The following is a 19,225-nucleotide window of genomic DNA, read 5'->3' as shown; positions in this document are numbered from 1 at the left end:
AGTTGCTCTAGATCTCCTTGACGGAAATCGTAGCAATGCAAAGCCCGCTTATAAAATAATTTGGAGTATTTTGTGTACAAAGCTGCGTTTACATGGTTTGAGTAATAATCTGGGGAACACGTCAGTCTGCGACTTACTTTTTACATTTAGTCAAATTGTGTGTGTGTGTGTGTGTGTGTGTGTGTGTGTGTGTGTGTGTGTGTGTGTGTGTGTGTGGAGCGATTCAGAGAAAACTAATGGACTGATCTTCACGAAACTTGACATGAGAGTTCCTGGGTATCATGTCCCCAGACACTGTTTTCATTTTTTTTCCTGAGACAGGCATGGAGGGGCAGCACATTGTTTGCCACACTGAAAATACATCCCAAAAGCGATGGAGTAGGCTAAGTACTCACAGGAAACAGGAGCCGTTGAGAAGCGCAGTTGCCGAATTTGCCTTTCCATTTTTTGAACTCGGGAGGATATGTTGCAAGATACAGTCTGTATTCTATTCTCTCCAACACCGCCTCTGGCCAGTCTTGTAGCTGTAACGAGATATATTGACAGGTTTTAATTGGATTTTTTGTTGTTTTGTTGCTTGATCGTTGTTGTGGTTGTTGTGGTAGTCTATGGTTGTTGTCGTGGATTTTGTTTGTTGTATGCTTTGAAAATACTGAGCACCATGCATCAACGTTAACTTTTCTAAATGGCTTTCCTCGAGAAACCTCACTTTATGAGAACCCTCCATTTTACAACACCGTTTAAAACTTACCTCACTTTACGAGAACCCTCCATTTTACAACACCGTTTAAAACTTACCTCACTTTACGAGAACGACACTGAATTATGCCACCGAAAAAAGCTAAAGCCTGCATGCCAAACAAACAAAAAAGCTGAACACGTTTGGCGTTTCAACGGCATCGTGCGCTACATTAGGGCCAAGAAGAACATGGGAAAATACGGCTAGCAATAGCATAATTCCGGAAAATGACAGCGCCAATGACAGTGTCGCTGCTGAAACCTCCACAATCACGGAAAGTAAAGTTTCGTGACGTGAAGATGTACGTGTCGGTACAACAGGACATTCGCACAGACGGTCTTTTAATAAGGTTAACTATTCATGGCTGACCCTGTTTAGTACTAGTTGGTTAGAATCAGTTTGACAGCAAAGAGACCATCTATATAGGTAAACTGTTTTGTCGAATCTGTCAAGAAAAAGCTCTGTCAGGAAATGATGCAGTTTGTGTGCCAATCAAAGTAAGAGTGCTGAAGTTTTTGGTTGCTTTTTAGTTTGTTTGTTTTTTTGTGTGTGTCCTGTTTGAAACAAAAGTAATAAAACAATATACGCACACAATGTTGGTGCATATATTGATATGTGTGTGTTTGCTCAAAAAATGGGGGCGCCTATAGCACCCACCGTATTTTTGTTAGTATGGTCCCAATTTTTGGTGAACTTCCATCTTCAACTGTAGCCCGTAGCCGGGCACAAAGAATCCTTCTTTATCATGTATTATCGGTACGAACATTTCTCAAGTCGATTACAGTATAGCGTTCGTGGGATACCTCCAGCTTCGCTGGGATGAAAGAGTGTGAGGAATTCAAGTAGGCGTCGAACAATTCCAAATGCAAGCTTATTTCAACACTTTGCATAATCTGCGCAGTTATTTAACACCCTTATTGTAAGCTGAACAATAAGTTTCCGTTCAAACTTTTTCAGCACAAAAAACACACACACACACACACACACACACACACACACACACACACACACAGAATCGAAGCTATTTTCAGTTACAAATGAAACGTGTGAGAAATTCCAGCAGGAGTTGAACAATTGAAAGCTCACAGGAAGGTCGATGACTCCCTGTCGAGGAATCGCCGGAAATACGCAACGGTTCTAACAGCAGTCGCGCATTGCACTTGGCTGATTTTTAGAGTGGCTGTGTGTGAACAATATTCTCGTTTGAGGTAGTAAGAAAGTGTATCCGTCATATTCTTGTTCAAGCAAGTGTACGATACATTAGGCTTGTACAACACACCAACCGTTTGGTTGTTTTATGCACATTATCTTACATACAGCCTGCTAAACTGTTTTTTGTCTCTCCGTCCCCAAATTACTTCCCATGATCGTTTCTCCAACCTGAAACTTTGTGAGACAATACAGCATGTTTTAAATCGCTCTAAAATGTCTAGTTCAACAGGTGGTTGAGTGTCCGTGACATTTTCTCGTTTCAAAGTTGTTTTAAATGAATTCCAAAGAATTGATCCTGCATTTCTATGACAACGGTTCAGAAACACACCATGCAACCGTTGTCATGCGATCGGCTCCACCTGAAAGAACCGTTATATGAACATTTTAGCATCTAATCTTCAACATCAATTCTGCTTAACTTTTCCTCCTGTGAAACAGTACAAACGAAAATAAGTAGCTTTAAAGAGAACATATTTCCTGGCAGTTACGAGTTTTTCTCAAAATGATTCATTGTGTTAAAACGATAATTGAAAGTGAAAAGTTGACCGTGTAAGACGGAAAGCCGTGTTCAACTAACTACACGTTCAATATTCTGTATTAATCAACTAAATGATTGCTATGTTGTGCAAAACTAATGTCTTATATATATGCACTTGCATTAACAAGAATCAGTCAGATATGTGATTGCTTTATCTCAAACGAAGACATATTCTCGAGACAACCATTGTCGCAATCCAGATCCCGGCGTTGCTTCGCGAATGCTGTTACAACCGTTGTGCATTTCCGGCGATTCACCGGCATGACAAAGGACTTTAATCAGGAACATGTTATCAAGCTATTGCATCAATGGAAGTTACCCAACCCGAAAGAATTAGGTTGGATGTCACAGATGTGCTTTTTGGTATAAAAGGTAACAGCAAAAATATGAAGAAGATTAATCATATTATTTTAATTGCAAAGATGTGCGTAAGCATTTTTTTTAAAACCGATTCACGATTAACACTGGAAATTATTTTTGGAAATCATGTTGTTTTGAGATTTCATTAGTCTGAAGTTTTATTAATTAGAAACAAATGATTGTTTATTGTCCCTAATTTAAGGTAAAGACAGGCATATGTTTTGATGCGAATATTGTTTTTGAATAGATCAATATATGATGACATATGATCATTTTGATGCTACACATGTTGACACGTATATAGTTTCACGTATGATTAATTTGAGTCCTTTTGTATATTGTAAAATTTAACATAATGATTGTGTCTGCACCTCGTGTAAATGAAAGTATGTGTACAAACAGAAAACACACAGATACCATGTTTGTTATCACTTGATTATTGATTGATTACAATTTTGGAGAAAAAAAACAAAAAACAAAAAAACATCGCAGATGGAACTAAGTTACCCAACCCAACTTACAACTTAAAAGAGTGACCTTTCTTTGCCCTTTCTCTACCTCCCAATACACTCACTCTTGCAAAGCGAAAGCAGTCTTTCTGCCCGGTAGCATTTTTTATAATTTGGAAAGAGATTTGAGGGACTGTTTACATTAACCAGGAATAGTTACACCGGGTTTTCCCGAACGCTATCGCATGTCCTAAAAATCTTCCGTGTCGCGGCCAGAAAAAAACACGGATAAGAAATACAGACATGTACACGTGATTGAGCAAATAATTGTGTGGTTTTTTTTGTGTGTGCCACGAATTACTGACGTACATTACTACACTGACCGCCTTTTTGAAGTGCGGCATCTGGGCTGTCTCGGTGAAGACGTGAAAGACCACAAGACTTCTGGTTGTCAAGGCAACGACTGATTTGAGGAGCACCAAGCCCTCCTGCCACCTGCCACCACATGCCACCGTTGCGAGGTGCAGTCTGGGTCTCTGTGTGTTCTCAAACTCCTTTCCAGTCCTAATAGTGAAAAACAGATTTAAGAAATCTTGTGTTAGGAAGGCCGCGCAAACATTGTAAACAAGAAATTCCTCCGAGGTAGGAAAAACACCCCCGTTGGTCAAAGGGAAATAACCATTCTCACTGCACCCATTCTCACTGCCACCAACTGAGAAGGTTATTTCCCTTTGACCATTAATATGTTTCTCTATAAGTCCTTGTAGAATCTTAATCCACCAATAACTCCCTAACCGTGTGTTTGACTGGTCCCAATTTTTGTAAGGACCGTCTCAGGAATGTATAGAACCTGTTCACCAAGTTTGGTGACGATCGGTCCGTTCATTCTTGAGATCTATATGCGAACACAAACACACAAACACACAAACAAACAAACAAACACATCGACCGAAACCTATACACACCCCTATACCGGGGGTGTAAATACACCAATGGCTCAAAATAGTCCAGAGTGAAGAATGTAAAAAAAAAAGGGCCAAACTTAGACAAAATTGCAGTATTTATTTGTTTGCAGTAGTTAGCTTTGTTTCTGCCATGCAAACAACAATATATGTGAAAAGTACATGTTCAGCACTTTGCAAAGAGGGTTGATGACGTCATCATTGGCGGTTTGATATCAGAGTAGTCAAAAGGCATCCCAGCCGGCAGTGCTATCGTTATAGCAAGGTCTTGGTCAGATTTGTTCAGAAATGAAGAAGAAGAAGAAAACGACAAACAGATGTTGACAAATAAAGGATCATATCTCCAAAATGAGTACCACAAATGTGTACATGTATGTCACAGTTAAACCAGCCATCTTGTCGGAACAAAACATGCACATCGCCGTCACCCTATAAATTGCAAACATGTTCTCCCCTGCTACATCCAGAAATAAAGATTTTCAGCCAAAGGCTTGAAGAGGTAACATCTAGTTGTTAAGAGAAGCAAAATAACCTGCACTGCATTATCCTATGCAGCTGCCAAATCATATACTCTTATCGCAAACGATATTTGCAATTAAACACCCTTCTGGGTCCACACGGACCCACGACCACCGGCGAAAGTTAAGCATGTATTGGTTTGTGAATCAGACGACTTGATCCTCAGAAAAATGACAAAGAACAAAGTCACACACTGGTACATCAAAATGCACATGAAAGTCGTGACGCAGCTTAACAACTACCCAGAACGATGCCTACACAGATGGATACCCCTGACCAGCAGCGATTTAGCGGAAAAAAAGAGGCACACGATCAAACATGTGAACGTTTGGGCGGTGGTTGTGAGACTGTACCTCGATTATGTCAGTGTGTGCGTGTGCGTGTGTGTGAGCACACAACTGGCTATCGGGCATTTACAAAGCGAGAAGAATCTTCTCGGAAATGTACACCCCCCCCCCCCCAACCTTCCTTACACCCCCCGCCCCTCCACAACGTTGCAAAGAGCTGACAGCCTAAATGCAGTGAGCATTCGTATTCTTTCTCTCCCTCATTCCTGTCTAGTGATGTCTTCATGTAGTGATATGTAACATCTCTGTCTCTTTGAATCTCTCTCCTCATGATCATTTCCCTGTCTGGCTGTCTGTCTCTGTCTCTGGTGTGGAGTCTACTTTCTCATAGCTTAGACAGGAGAGAGAGAGAGAGAGAGAGAGAGAGAGAGAGAGAGAGAGAGAGAGAGAGAGAGAGAGAGAGAGAGAGAGAGAGAAGCAGACGCAGATAATTTATTCAATAGGCCATAGCCCCTTATGAAGGAGTGTGAACAAACGGTTAACGTTGCAAATAATTTAACTCATCAGGTGCAAAAAAGGTACAACATAATAATCGCACAACACTACAGATTAAAACATACATTACACGGTATTTAACTAAAAGGCTTTATACAAATACAGGGATACATTTCTGACAACAGTTTCTTGAGGTGAGGCCAGGAGCAGGCTAAGTCTAAAAGTGCTTGGGGTTTTATAATATGTAAATGGGATACATTTTTCTCTTAATCAGTTTAAGGATGTGCAACACAAAACAAAATGGACTTCATCTTCTTGATTTTCTTTACAAAGGGGACTGATCGGCATTATGTTTTTTTAAATCAATAAGCATGCACAGCAATTTCTGAAATACCGAATCGAAACCAAGTCATAATAAACTTTAGATGTTTATCAACATTCAACAAAAGATAAGGTTTAAGAGAGAGAGAATTGAATTAAACTTTATTTTTTCGAGGGCAACAAAATAAGCAATGTAAACATGCTTGTTTTCCTCCATCCCTCTCCGGCTCCCATTGAGAGTAACTCGATTAATAACAAGAAGAAATAGAAGTTAAGTTCACTACATGTACAGTACAATTTACATAATTAACATTTCCAACAATCAAAAAGGCATTTCAACATGCATTATGAATATCAAGCAATGATGGAATATTATACCATAGAATTATTTGCTTGTTTAAAAAATGTCCTCATTGCATTATGTGCGATCATATTTCAATACAATCATAGAGTACGGATATTTTATCAGCTGCACAATAGTAGTAGCGCTTACAAGTTTTGCCAGAGAAACAGAATGCAGTGGTCCTTGAATGATGTTTCACTGACTTGCATTTTAATTATATATAATTATATATACTGATCTTGTCTTGATAATAAAAGAATTATTCCGTGTTTTCATAATGTTTGTCTCACATGCTGTCAATCTATTCTTAAGATATCTAAATTTGGGTCTAGCGCCATATTGAGGCTTCCGATCCGCACCTAAACGTCCACGCAAAATAAATTCATTGAAAAAAGCTCGCTCTCAATGGAGTGCACCGAGATGGTTCCCTAGCTGTAAGCGTTCAAACGGAAGGGTGTGTGTACTTATGTTAAAGCCTGGTGGTGTCTATGATCGGAAACTGATGATTTACGGGAGGCGGGGTGGGCCTTTAAATTTAGAGTCGATCATGTCACAAATGCAAGTTGTATTCAGTGACCTCAACATTCACTGAAGGTCATTACTACCTTTCCACATTACCTGTAATTTTTTTCGGTAAAAGATGTGAGCTGTCTTGTGTGCACACTACTAGGTTTGTGCTGTTGTTTACTTCTTCTTAGTTCATGGGCTGAAACTCCCACGTTCACGCATGCTTTTGCACGAGTGGGTTTTTACGTGTATGACCGTTTTTACCCCGCCATTCAGGCAGCCATACGCCGCTTTCAGGGGAAGCATGCTGGGTATTTTCGTGTTTCTATAAACCACCGAACTCTAACATGGATTACAGGATCTTTTATGTGCGCACTAGGCCTTGTGCTTGCGTGTACACACGAAGGCACTAGCAGGTCTGCACACAAGTTGACCTGGGAGATCGGAAAAATCTCCACCTTAACCCACCAGGCGGCCGCGGCCGGTATTTGAACTCACTGCCTTCCGATTAGGAGGCCGATGTCATATCCACTAGGCCACTGCGCCCGTCTGAATTGCAGATCTGAACGCTCGAACACACACACACACACACACACACACACACACACACACACACACACACACACACCGTGCCGTATGTATTATATCCTCTTTCGATCGTTTACATGTACGTACCATACTTACAATCTGCACACCCAATTTTAGCTCAATCGACCCATAAATACCAGAGATATACTGTAAGTGCGTACAGCGGGACAAACAAACAGACAGAGTGAAACCCATACATTCCCAAATATAAGGGGAGGGGGGTATAACAACGGTTCAACAGTAACTCCAGTTCAGTTGAAAGCCGCGGAGTCATTTCTTCGCCCAGCCGCTCACACAAAAGGGCACAACAGTTCATTATTGAGACGCATGAACTAAATACATGTATTTAGTTCAAGCGTCTCAATAATGAACTGTTTCAATCCCACAGCATGATCTTTTGACTTATTCGATCCGTTCTACTGGCGTGGGGTTTTGGCCACAGAAAGTAGCCCATACAGACGGAGAGTGTTCCATTGAACAGCAAGAATGCCCGATAGCCCCTTCACCCAATTCTATTGAGATTGCCATGTATGCACTTCCTTGAACCTGACGTTCGCATTTTGAAGAAGCAAACACTAAACTAACCGGTAGTCTCCAAAGATTGCATGCATTCTTTCATCGATGTACAGTCCCCGGCGAAAGAAACGCAACTCATTTAATTCGCGCCCACTGTTGCGAGTGATTTTTCGTCATTTTCAAATTGTCGTAAATTATGAACCAGATAAGGTAAATCAAAAGGAAAAACAGATTCGTAGAGGATATTTTACTGGCTCTTCGATAAATGCTTTTTAAATTCATAAATTGTGTTATACCGGTTAGGTAGGGGTCAAGCGAGTGGTGATTGCAGGCAAACGTATCCCTTCAACATGCTACAAAAATCGTAAAAATGCATATTTTTTTTAACAAGGTAAAGACATTTTTGGAGGAAATTCATTTCTCAACAACACCATTTAATTAGAATTATTCGCCAAAGCGTTTAAGACTCACAAAAATGAGCAAAGATCACTTTGACAGTGTTAAAAAGGGTTGTTTGGCAAAAGCTCATTCGCACGGCATCGACGAGATGATTTCTTTATAAAAAACAGGTGCTATTTGTGGCCAAGTGTCTGGTCTACGCAATCAGGCTATAACTAGAAACAAAAAAGTGCGTATTTTTTTTATAGATTTTTTTTAACATCGATCGATTAGCGATATAGTGATTCGTATGAAAGTACTATGAAGCCAAACGCATACGTCCCCCCTCCCTTAAAGGCACAGTAAGCCTCCCGTAAACCATTACAGATAGTGTTAGGCTTTTACACACAGTACAAACACCCTTTCATTTAAACACTTACCGCATGAGAACATCCTAGGTGCCCTCCGTAAAGAGCGAGCAATTTTCAAAGAATTTATTTTTGCGTGGTTTATCTTACCCCTGAGCCATCGTGAACCCGTGTGATCCAGTTTCCCCTTTTCAATCCAGTCGTCAGTTAGTAATTTCAATGCGACTCGCTGTCGGCTTATCTGCAATAGCACGTTATTATTATTTACCTCTGACTATGCACGAAACAAACGGCTGTGGTTCACAAGAACTCTCGCGATGGCTTTTGACTGTTCAGAGAAACTGGCGATAGACATAAACCGTCATCTGCTACGAGAACCACGACCTTGCGTGACCCTGCTTCCGGCCGTTTCTTTTTTTAAACTTTCAAAACTTCGAATTGTACGGATCTTGTCTTGATCAAAAAAGAATTATTTGATGATCTAAGAACGTTTATGTAACAAGCTGTCAATTTATTATTTAGATTTTAAAAGTTAGGTCTTGCGCCAAAACGCACCACGGTCCGATTGTCTGACAGACAATCCGCAAAATTAATTCTTTGAAAAATGCTTGCTCTTTACGTAGGGCACATAGGATGTTCCCGTTTGGTGATCGTTCAAATAGAAGGGTGTTTGTACTGTGTGTAAAAGCCTGACAGTATCTGTGATGGTTTACGGGAGGCGCACTGTGCCTTTAACACATATTTACATATGTGTATGCATATGTTCGTGTGTATTTGTGTGCATGTGTGTGTAAATATGTGTTAAGAGAGAAGGGACGTATGCGTTTGGCTTCATAGTACTTTCATACGAATCACTATCGCTAATCCATCGATGTTAAAAAATAAAAATTTTAAAAAACCGCACTTTTTTTTTCTAGTTATAGCTTGATCGTGTAGACCAGACACTTGGCCACAAATAGCATTTGTTTTTTAATGAAATCATCACGTCGATTCCGTGCGAATGAGCTTTTGCCAAACAACCCTTTTTAACACTGCCAAAGGGATCTTTGCTCATTTTTTGGAGTCTTAAACGCTTTGGCGAATAATTCTAATTAAATGGTGTTGTTGAGAAATGAATTTCCTCCAAAAATGTCTTTACCTTGTTAAAAAAAATATGCATTTTTACAATTTTTGTAGCATGTTGAAGTGACACGTCTGCCTGCAATCACGACTCGCTTGACCTGTATAACACAATTTATGAACAATTAAAGAATAAAAACGATTAAATACTATGCATTTATCGTAGAGCCAGTAAAATATCCTCCACGAATCTGTTTTTACATTTAGTCACAACTTTTTACATTTAGTCAAATTTTGACTAAATGTTTTAACATAGAGGGGGAATGGAGACGAGGGTCGTGGTGTATGTGTGTGTGTGTGTGTGTGTGTGTGTGTGTGTGTGTGTCTGTCTGTCTGTGCGTGTGTGTGTGTGTAGAGCGATTCAGACCAAACTGCTTGACCGATCTTTATGAAATTTTTACATGAGAGTTTCTGGGAATGATATCACCGGATGTTTTTTTTTCTTTTTTTGACGTCATATCCGGCTTTCTGTAAAAGTTGAGGCGGCACTGTCACACCCTCATTTTTCAATCAAATTGATTGAAATTTTGGCCAAGCAATCTTCGACGAAGGCCGGACTTCGGTATGGCATTTCAGCTTGGTGGCTTAAAAATTAATTAATTACTTTGGTCATTAAAAATCTGAAAATTGTAAAAAAAAAATATATATACATATATGAGCCAATGTCAAAAGGTGCTGTCTGACAGCTTCGAAAATCAAAGTACACCCAAAGTAAAATGACTGGTGTTTTGAGTTGCTTAACACATTCAGTATATAGTTTCTAAAGGAGAAAAGGGAAAATCTTTCACAACGGCTGTGTTATTTGGCCGTTAAGTTGAGGCTTGACGAGTGTCTCTTGTGGCATGTAAGGACATAAACCTGATTTTTTCCTTTTTTTTTTCTAGAACTTTCATTTCTACTGAGCTCGCATATGAGTATTGGGGTGTAGATTAAATATAATCAAGGTAAAAGCGCATAAAATGTGTATGTTAGCAACATGAATTCATTTATTGCTATCACAGTCACAATCGGTATGTGCTCCATACAAAAGTTCTTTAATTTGAGGTTTTCTCAGATATTGTTGAAGTCAAAGCTTTGAAACTTCACATACTTGTATGATTGTATGACCTCCAGACATGGTGAGAGAGTAGTTGACCTTCGTCACATTTCAAGGTCACGGCGGGGTCGTATTGGGTCAGAAAGTGATAAATTGGCATTTTCTCGAAAAGTTTTAAAGCAACAGCTTTTAAACGTCACACACTTCTTTGTTGAGATAATATCCATTCCTGATGCTCAATTTGGTTTACTCTTGTGAAATAGCAAGGTTCATAGCAGGTCTGTCTTAATGAGGAGAAAAAAATGTATCATTGTTTTTTTTATGTTTTTGGGGCTACATCTTTGAAACTTCACAAATTTCCAGAGTTTGATAGCCTACACACATGATATAAATATGGGTGACCTTTGTCAAATGTCAAGGTCACGGTGGAGTTGTCTTCGGGTCAAAAAGGGAATAATTTGGAATTTTCTCAAAATGCTTTGTAGCGAAAGCGTTTAAACTTCCCATACTTCTATGTTTTGATGATATCCAAATATGATGCGAGTTTGGTTCTCCCTTGTCAAATATCAAGGTCATAGCAGGCCGTCTAAGGTGAACAAAAAGTAAAAAGTATCATTGTTTTGAATGTTTTGAGGGCTACATCTTTGAAACTTCCACATTTCCAGGGTTTGATGTCCCCCATAGATGATACAAATATGGAAGACCTGCGTCACATTTCAAGGTCACAGTGGGGTCATGAAATATATTCCCAGGACAAGAAAACGCCCTGACATGACGAAAGACTAGTTGACTCTGGTCAAATGTTAAAGACACAGTAAGCCTCCCGTAAACCATCACAGATACTGTCGGGCTTTTACACACAGTACAAACACCCTTTCATTTAAACACTCACCGCTTGAGAACATCCTAGGTGCCCTCCGTAAAGAGCGAGCAATTTTCAAAGAATTTATTTTTGCGTGGTTTGAGCCATCGTGAACCGTGTGATCCAGTTTCCCTTTTTCACAATGTAGTCGATCGTCAGTTAGTAATTTGAATGCGACTCGATGTGAGCTTATCTGACTATGCACGAAACAAACGGCTGTGGTTCACAAGAACTCTAGCGATGGCTTTTGACTGTTTAGAGGAATCGGCGATAGGCATAAACCGTCGTCTGCTACGAGAACCACGACCTTGCGTGACCCTGCTTCCGGGCTTTTTTTTTCAAACTTTAAAAACTTCGAATTGTACTGATCTTGTCTTGATGAAAAAAGAATTCTTTTATGATTTAAGAATGTTTGTGTAACAAGCTGTCAATTTATTATTTAGATTTTAAATGTTAGGTCTAGCGCCAAAACGCACCACGGTCCGATTGTCTCTGAGACAATCCGCAAAATTAATTCTGTAAAATTTGCTCGCTCTTTACGTAGGGCACCTGGGATATTCCCGTTTAGTGAGCGTTCACATGGAAGGGTGTTTGTACTGTGTGTAAAAGCCTGACAGTATCTGTGATGGTTTACGGGAGGCTTACTGTGCCTTTAAGGTTTGTAATGTTGGAGTCTTTTTTTTAATTTCTTTTTTTTAATTTGTTGCCAAGCACATCATTGTGGGGCTTTTAATGAATAACATGCATCCGTCCACTCACAATATATTTTCTTTCATCCTTCAACATTTACCACTCAAAAAGTCTATAGTATTAAAATTCATGAAACAAATGAAAGGCATCTACGGATGTATAGATACATACTCATTTGGAATACATTCTGACAATTCATTATAAAGACATCTTTAGAGAGACAAAGAGAGAGAGAGAGGAGAGAGAGAGAGAGAGAGAGAGAGATAGAAGGAAAGAGAGAGAGTGAAAAAAGGGGGGGGGGGTCAGGGGGGTAATGATGGTGGAGATAACATTTACAATTGTTTTTATTAAAAAAAAGTTACTAAATATTTGTCTTGGAACTTTTTAATCAAAAATAAATATTTCTGATCTGCAGTTGCCTTTCGAAGATAACAAAAAGAGGCATTGAAGCCTTGGTTTTCTTATAAATACTTGTGCACATTTTAGCAACCAAAATTATACAGTTTAATTCTTTCAACAGAGCTGCATGCATTTTTCGATTTTCAACTCCAAACACTATGATGATTTCATGCACAGTTAACTTTATCTGTTTATCCAACTGTACCCAAATATAAAATTCAATTTGTTTCCAAAACTCAAGCACCACTGGGCCAAAGAAAAACAAGAAGGGCAAAGCCCATACGACTCACATGCTTGACCTTGACCTTTACATGACCTTCAGGGTCAAGGTCAAATAACTAAACCTAGCAATGACATCATACACTAAGAACTGCTTTACACATTTTTCCTACCAAAATACATGTGACCTTGACCCAAGGTCAAGGTCATCCAAGGTCATGCAACACAAAGCTGTTAATTCAAGACATAGGAAGTACAATGGTGCTTATTGGCCTTTTCTACCATGAGATATGGTCACTTTTAGTGGTTCACTACCTTATTTTGGTCACATTTCATAAGGGTCAAAGTGACCTTGACCTTGATCATATGTGACCAAATGCGTCTCATGATGAAAGCATAACATGTGCCCCACATAATTTTTAAGTTTGAAACAGTTATCTTCCATAGTTCAGGGTCAAGGTCACTTCAAAATATGTATACAATCCGACTTTGAAGAGCTCCTGTGACCTTGACCTTGAAGCAAGGTAAACCAAACTGGTATCAAAAGATGGGGCTTACTTTGCCCTATATATCATATATAGGTGAGGTATTAAATCTCAAAAACTTCAGAGAAAATGGGAAAAATGTGAAAAATAGCTGTTTTTTAGGCAACATTTATGGCCCCTGCGACCTTGACCTTGAAGCAAGGTCAAGATGCTATGTATGTTTTTTGGGGCCTTGTCATCATACACCATCTTGCCAAATTTGGTACTGATAGACTGAATAGTGTCCAAGAAATATCCAACGTTAAAGTTTTCCGGACGGCCGGCCGGACGTCCGGACGGACGGACGGACGACTCGGGTGAGTACATAGACTCACTTTTGCTTCGCATGTGAGTCAAAAAGTGTTCTATATAGTCAATGCTATTACTACAGTGTGAACAAATATTGTCTTCCACAACTTTCATTTTACATAACATAATATTTGTGGGGTAAATATTGTGAAGTAATTTCCATTGTAATACTCGTAGCCTTGTCTCTTTAACCGATTCAAAACTCATCAGCCAATCTTTCTTGTCAATTTCATAATTAAATTTCCTCCTCCAAAATCCAATTGCACACGGTTCAACAAGTTTCATGCTTACTAATTCTTTTCTAAACTGTTGTGCGTTGTGTACTTTCTTACCACGATAAGAGGGGATATCCATCAAATCAATTTCTTCCTTTCCGTGCATCATCTTATTAATAACATTTACAACAACAGCACGAACCATGTTATATTTCAAAATTCTCTGTGGGGATTTTCATAAAACATCACAAATGAACTGATGGGAAACAAACTCTTTTCTATGTAAAACATCATATACGCTAACAAGACCCTTTCTTGTCCAATCTTCAAAATACAGTACATTTCCATCAAAAACAAAATATTGGTTATTCCATAAAAGCAGATTAAATAAGTTATCGCAGACAAGTGCTGGTTTAGCTTGTCAACTTTCAACATTGGGTTGGTGCATGTCTCAGAGAAGCACTGCAGAAAAGTCCGACTGGTAGACAGCAGGGGGATGTGTTTTGGGCGCCTCCGTGCAAAAGGGGTCAGAGATATTTTGTACAACGGATTTTCAGATTTGAACATTTCAAACAAGTCCTCCACTTTCTTGGTCAGAACTTTCTTCTGGATCATTGACACTTTTGACACTGTACGCTTTCCAGGCACATCGATTGATTCCCTGTCGTAGAATTTCTCCACTTTTGTGTCTGTCGGACGTTTACGCACGTACAGTTGCTTGAGAGTTCTACAACTGTCTTGATGTACTGCTTGTCGCTTGAGTAACGTTTTAATGAAATTTTGTTTCTGAAGAGACTCTTTGTCCCGCTTCCTGGAAATGGCATTAAATGCCATTTTTACTGACTTCAAAAAGCTCACTGGTCTTGCGAGATTCGTCAGATTGTCTTTTTCTTGTTTTCTGTGGTATCTGTCCATTCTTATTTTGTTCAATTCCCTCTTCTGTTTATCTGTCATGGAAGATCTTCTTTTGCACTGCCGAACCTTAGCATTTTCTTTGGGTTTCTTCTTCTGCCTGTCTGCAGGTGTCTCCGCTTTACGAATTATGTTTTTAATAGCCGTTTTCTTCCTTTTTGCTGCAGTTAGCGGAGAGCTGTTTTTCTTTTTTATATTTAGTCAAGTTTTGACTAAATATTTTAACATCGAGGGGGAATCGAAACGAGGGTCGTGGTGTAGGCCCTATGTGCGTGTGTGCGTGCGTGTGTGCGTGCGTGTGTGCGTGTGTGTGTGTGTGTGTGTGTGTGTGTAGAGCGATTCAGACTAAACTACTGGACCGATCTTTATGAAATTTGACATGAGAGTTCCTGGGTATGAAATCCCCGTACGTTTTTTTCATTTGTTTGATAAATGTCTTTGATGACGTCATATCCGGCTTTTCGTGAAAGTTGAGGCGGCACTGTCACGCCCTCATTTTTCAACCAAATTGGTTGAAATTTTGGTCAAGTACTCTTCGACAAAGCCCGGTGTTCGGTATTGCATTTCAGCTTGGTGGCTTAAAAATTAATTAATGACTTTGGTCATTAAAAATCGGAAAATTGTAAAAAAAAAATAAAAATTTATAAAACGATCCAAATTTACGTTTATCTTATTTTCCATCATTTGCTGATTCCAAAAACATATAAATATGTTATATTCGGATTAAAAACAAGCTCTGAAAATTAAATATATAAAAATTATTATCAAAATTATTTTTTCGAAATCAATTTAAAAACACTTTCATCTTATTCCTTGTCGGTTCCTGATTCCAAAAATATATAGATATGATATGTTTGGATTAAAAACACGCTCAGAAAGTTAAAACGAAGAGAGGTACAGAAAAGCGTGCTATCCTTCTCAGCGCAACGAATACCCCGCTCTTCTTGTCAATTCCACGTGCACTGCCTTTGCCACGGGCGGTGGAGTGACGATGCTACGAGTATACGGTCTTGCTGCGTTGCGTTGCGTTCAGTTTCATTCTGTGAGTTCGACAGCTACTTGACTAAATATTGTATTTTCGCTTTACGCGACTTGTTTCTTTCTTCGCACGAGCCCTGGGACACACACACACACACACACACACACACACACACACACACACACACACACACACACACCGCACATTATGAGTTGTAATGTTGAGTATCGGTATCCTCATATTTGTAGTTCTTTAATTGTCCATGCAATGATAATCTCGGTGTGAAACGGCAGGTCTGCAGCAAACGGTTTAAACTGAAAATTATTAACCCGGAGACGGGTTTTAGCGCAAATCATTGGGTAGTTTTTTCCCCGGTTATTTCTTTAAAAAGAATTTTGCATAAACACATTCCTAAACCTACCAAAATCTGACACATTTTGCGCGCTTGAATGCATGCGTGCATCGGTGCATGCGTGTGTGTGCGTGCTTGCTTGTGTGTGTGAGTGCTTGCATGCGTGTGTGCATGGGTGCGTGCGTGCGTGCGTGCGTGCGTGTGTGTTTGTGTGTGTGTGTGTGAGTGTCCTCGTTACAGTCTGTACACTGAAAGGTAATCAAATTCGCATACTCAATTTTTAATTCGACTCTGGATTAGATGGAGACTTGACAGAAGATTCTACAGATTTGTAAATTACCTGCTCAACTGTTTACGATGTCTTGCTTTCTCGCGATCCATTATGCTCTCCGCTCGTCGGTCCGGTGTTCCCTCCAAGCCTTGCTCAATACGTTCTGTCTATCCAGGTAGGCAGCATACTCCTGGTCGGTTTTTTTTCATCCTTTTCTTGTATTCCGAGCATCGCTGGGCACCGGACTGTGTTTTTTGGGCCGCGGTCTTTAACACTAGCGCGCCGTGCGCGAAGTTCAGAAAACGGCCTAGATGATTGGGAATTCTGGCCCATTATTATTTCTTCCTGGTCATCTCAAGAGAGTGATGAAGAACAAGCATTTGTCGATAATTAAAGCACGTAATCAATCTTCTAAAACAGTGGTTTTAATTACATAAATTTTGTTTGGATGGACAAATGACGTCGTGTGTCTAGTGTGACCTGTGACGACAAATTGTTCTGTCACACAATAATGACAATTCCTTTTTATTTCTTCTTTTCAAAAACTGTGATTATGAAGCAGTCATTTGATTTGCTTCTGACTGCTGGCAAAAAAAAAGAAAGAAATTAAAAATTTTGTGGAAAAAAAAGGAAATTTGCTAAAAAAGTGTCTAGTGTGACATTGTGACGACAAAGCTTAAATTAGCCAGAAATGGTACCAAACTTCAAAATATAGTGGTTATTTTCATTGTTTTTCCTTTTCACCGACAGTTTTTGTTCAAAACTGGTTCTTTTGTGTATCTAGTTGAACAACAACATTTTTTGGAAGCTTTTTTAAAGTTTGAGTTTTTGTGACGCAAAGAGTCACGCTAGACACGCAATTTTCAAACTTTAATAATTTCTTTAAAAAACGGACAAATGGGAAGAAAAACACACAGAACTATGTATTGGGGTTCATGCAATCATTTGGTTTAAATCCAACTGCCCAGAAAAAAAGCTTATTAGCATTTTTTCTAAAACTATCGAGAGTACTCAAACACCTTGTCAAAATACGTCCCTAAAAAGCACTAATTTGCGTAATGAATGAGGAGCAGAATTTTAACTGTTTATAGTTAGTCTTTGGTTTTTCTCTGCGATCATCTTTATTCATTAATCTCTCAGAAAAACCAAAAGTTCCATCTGAGTGTACATTCAGTAAATAGTTACAGAACTTATAAAATACCTAGCGTACCCACAGCACCTTTTGACATTGGCTCATATATATAAAACGATCCAAATTTACGTTCATCTTATTCTTCATCATTTTCTGATTATAAAAACATATAATTATGTTATATTTAGATTAAAAACAAGCTCTCAAAATTAAAAATATAAAAATTATGATCAAAATTAAATTTTTGAAATCAATTTAAAAACACTTTCATCTTATTCCTTGTCGGTTCCTGATTCCAAAAAAATATAGATATGATATGTTTGGATTAAAAACACGCTCAGAAAGTTAAAACGAAGAGAGGTACAGAAAAGCGTGCTATCCTTCTTAGCGCAACTACTACCCCGCTCTTCTTGTCAATTTGAATGAACAAGTTAATACACGAAATAGACAGGTAGATACACAAACAGGGGGAAAAAGCACGAAGACTTAAACACACAAAGAGGAACACACATACACACACACACGTACACACACTCGCACACAATTGCACAAACGCAAACACACACACACACACACACACACACACACACACACACACACACTTGCACACACGCCCACACATAGACTTGCAAACACACACACACACACACACACACACACACACACATACACACACACACACACACACACACACACACACACACACACACACACACACACACACACACACACACACAATCTATTATTCAGACATACTGTGTGTCCGGTCGGTATCTGTCAATCACTCGATCAGGACAAAACTGCACTTTACCTGAAGAAGCAAGGCCTCAAAACTGTGGTGGTATTGGTCCAGATACAGTTTGCCGTTTGAACCGAAACATTAGATCGAACTTCTACCGATGTTCCGTCCTGTTTGACACTGGATGTATCCCTGTTGATAATCCATTTTAGTCCTATGGGTTTCCATTGCTTCTCGTTTCCAGAAAACTTGTTCTGGTAAATGACAAATATGGCCAATGAAAAGGCCAAAAGCAGGAGAATTAGTTTCCTCTCTCTCAGCATGATTATCGATGTATTACGTTGTGACGAGCAACCACTTCCGGCTGCCAACGAGCGGTGTAGTTTTCCTTATTACACTCGTGCTAAAAAGTCACGCAACCCTGGCATAAAACCTGAGCCGCGCATTTGTAAAGTTTAATCAAAATAAATGTACGGCCAGCGTATATTTTATTTGCGTTTAAAGCTACCAGATAGGCGCCCATGTAGCTTACTTTAGTTGACAACAGAATCTTAGAACAAAGTCTTTAATTATACTGGAGAAAATATGTCTTAAATGCAGACTTTCTGCTTGAAGAAAACAGTTGAAAAGAACAGGACACGGCGAGGTGCAGCTTATCACATTTTTTACAAGCATATGGGAAGGTTGCCTAATATGGACCACTTCCAAATATGAATTACCTCCTGTTCTGACAAACTAACGGTGCTGGAGCGCTCAAAACAATTTTATTAGCTGTATTCACCCTCTCTGGATAACTTGCACGTGTAGTTGCAGAAACACAAACCTCAAAGCCTTTGGATGTTTCTCTTTTTTGCACTTTTGGCAGCGTTCACTCTAAATTTTACG

The 19,225-nt window shown here is 39.2% G+C and overlaps 1 protein-coding gene across 1 annotated transcript; it reads right to left on the bottom strand.

The window, feature by feature from the left end:
- Window positions 1–395: 395 nt before the first annotated feature.
- On the bottom strand, window positions 396–18,759 carry LOC138955461 (glucoside xylosyltransferase 2-like; the record flags this gene model as incomplete). Its single annotated transcript, XM_070327065.1, is given in 3 exon segments — window positions 396–524; window positions 3,682–3,862; window positions 18,413–18,759. Coding segments are annotated over 3 exon segments (561 nt in total), but the record flags the coding sequence as incomplete, so codon positions are not given.
- Window positions 18,760–19,225: the final 466 nt, after the last annotated feature.

Source organism: Littorina saxatilis, unplaced genomic scaffold, assembly GCF_037325665.1.
Source record: "Littorina saxatilis isolate snail1 unplaced genomic scaffold, US_GU_Lsax_2.0 scaffold_1510, whole genome shotgun sequence".
Classification (NCBI taxonomy): Eukaryota; Metazoa; Mollusca; class Gastropoda; order Littorinimorpha; family Littorinidae; genus Littorina; species Littorina saxatilis.
This window is presented reverse-complemented; position numbering and strand designations above follow the sequence as displayed.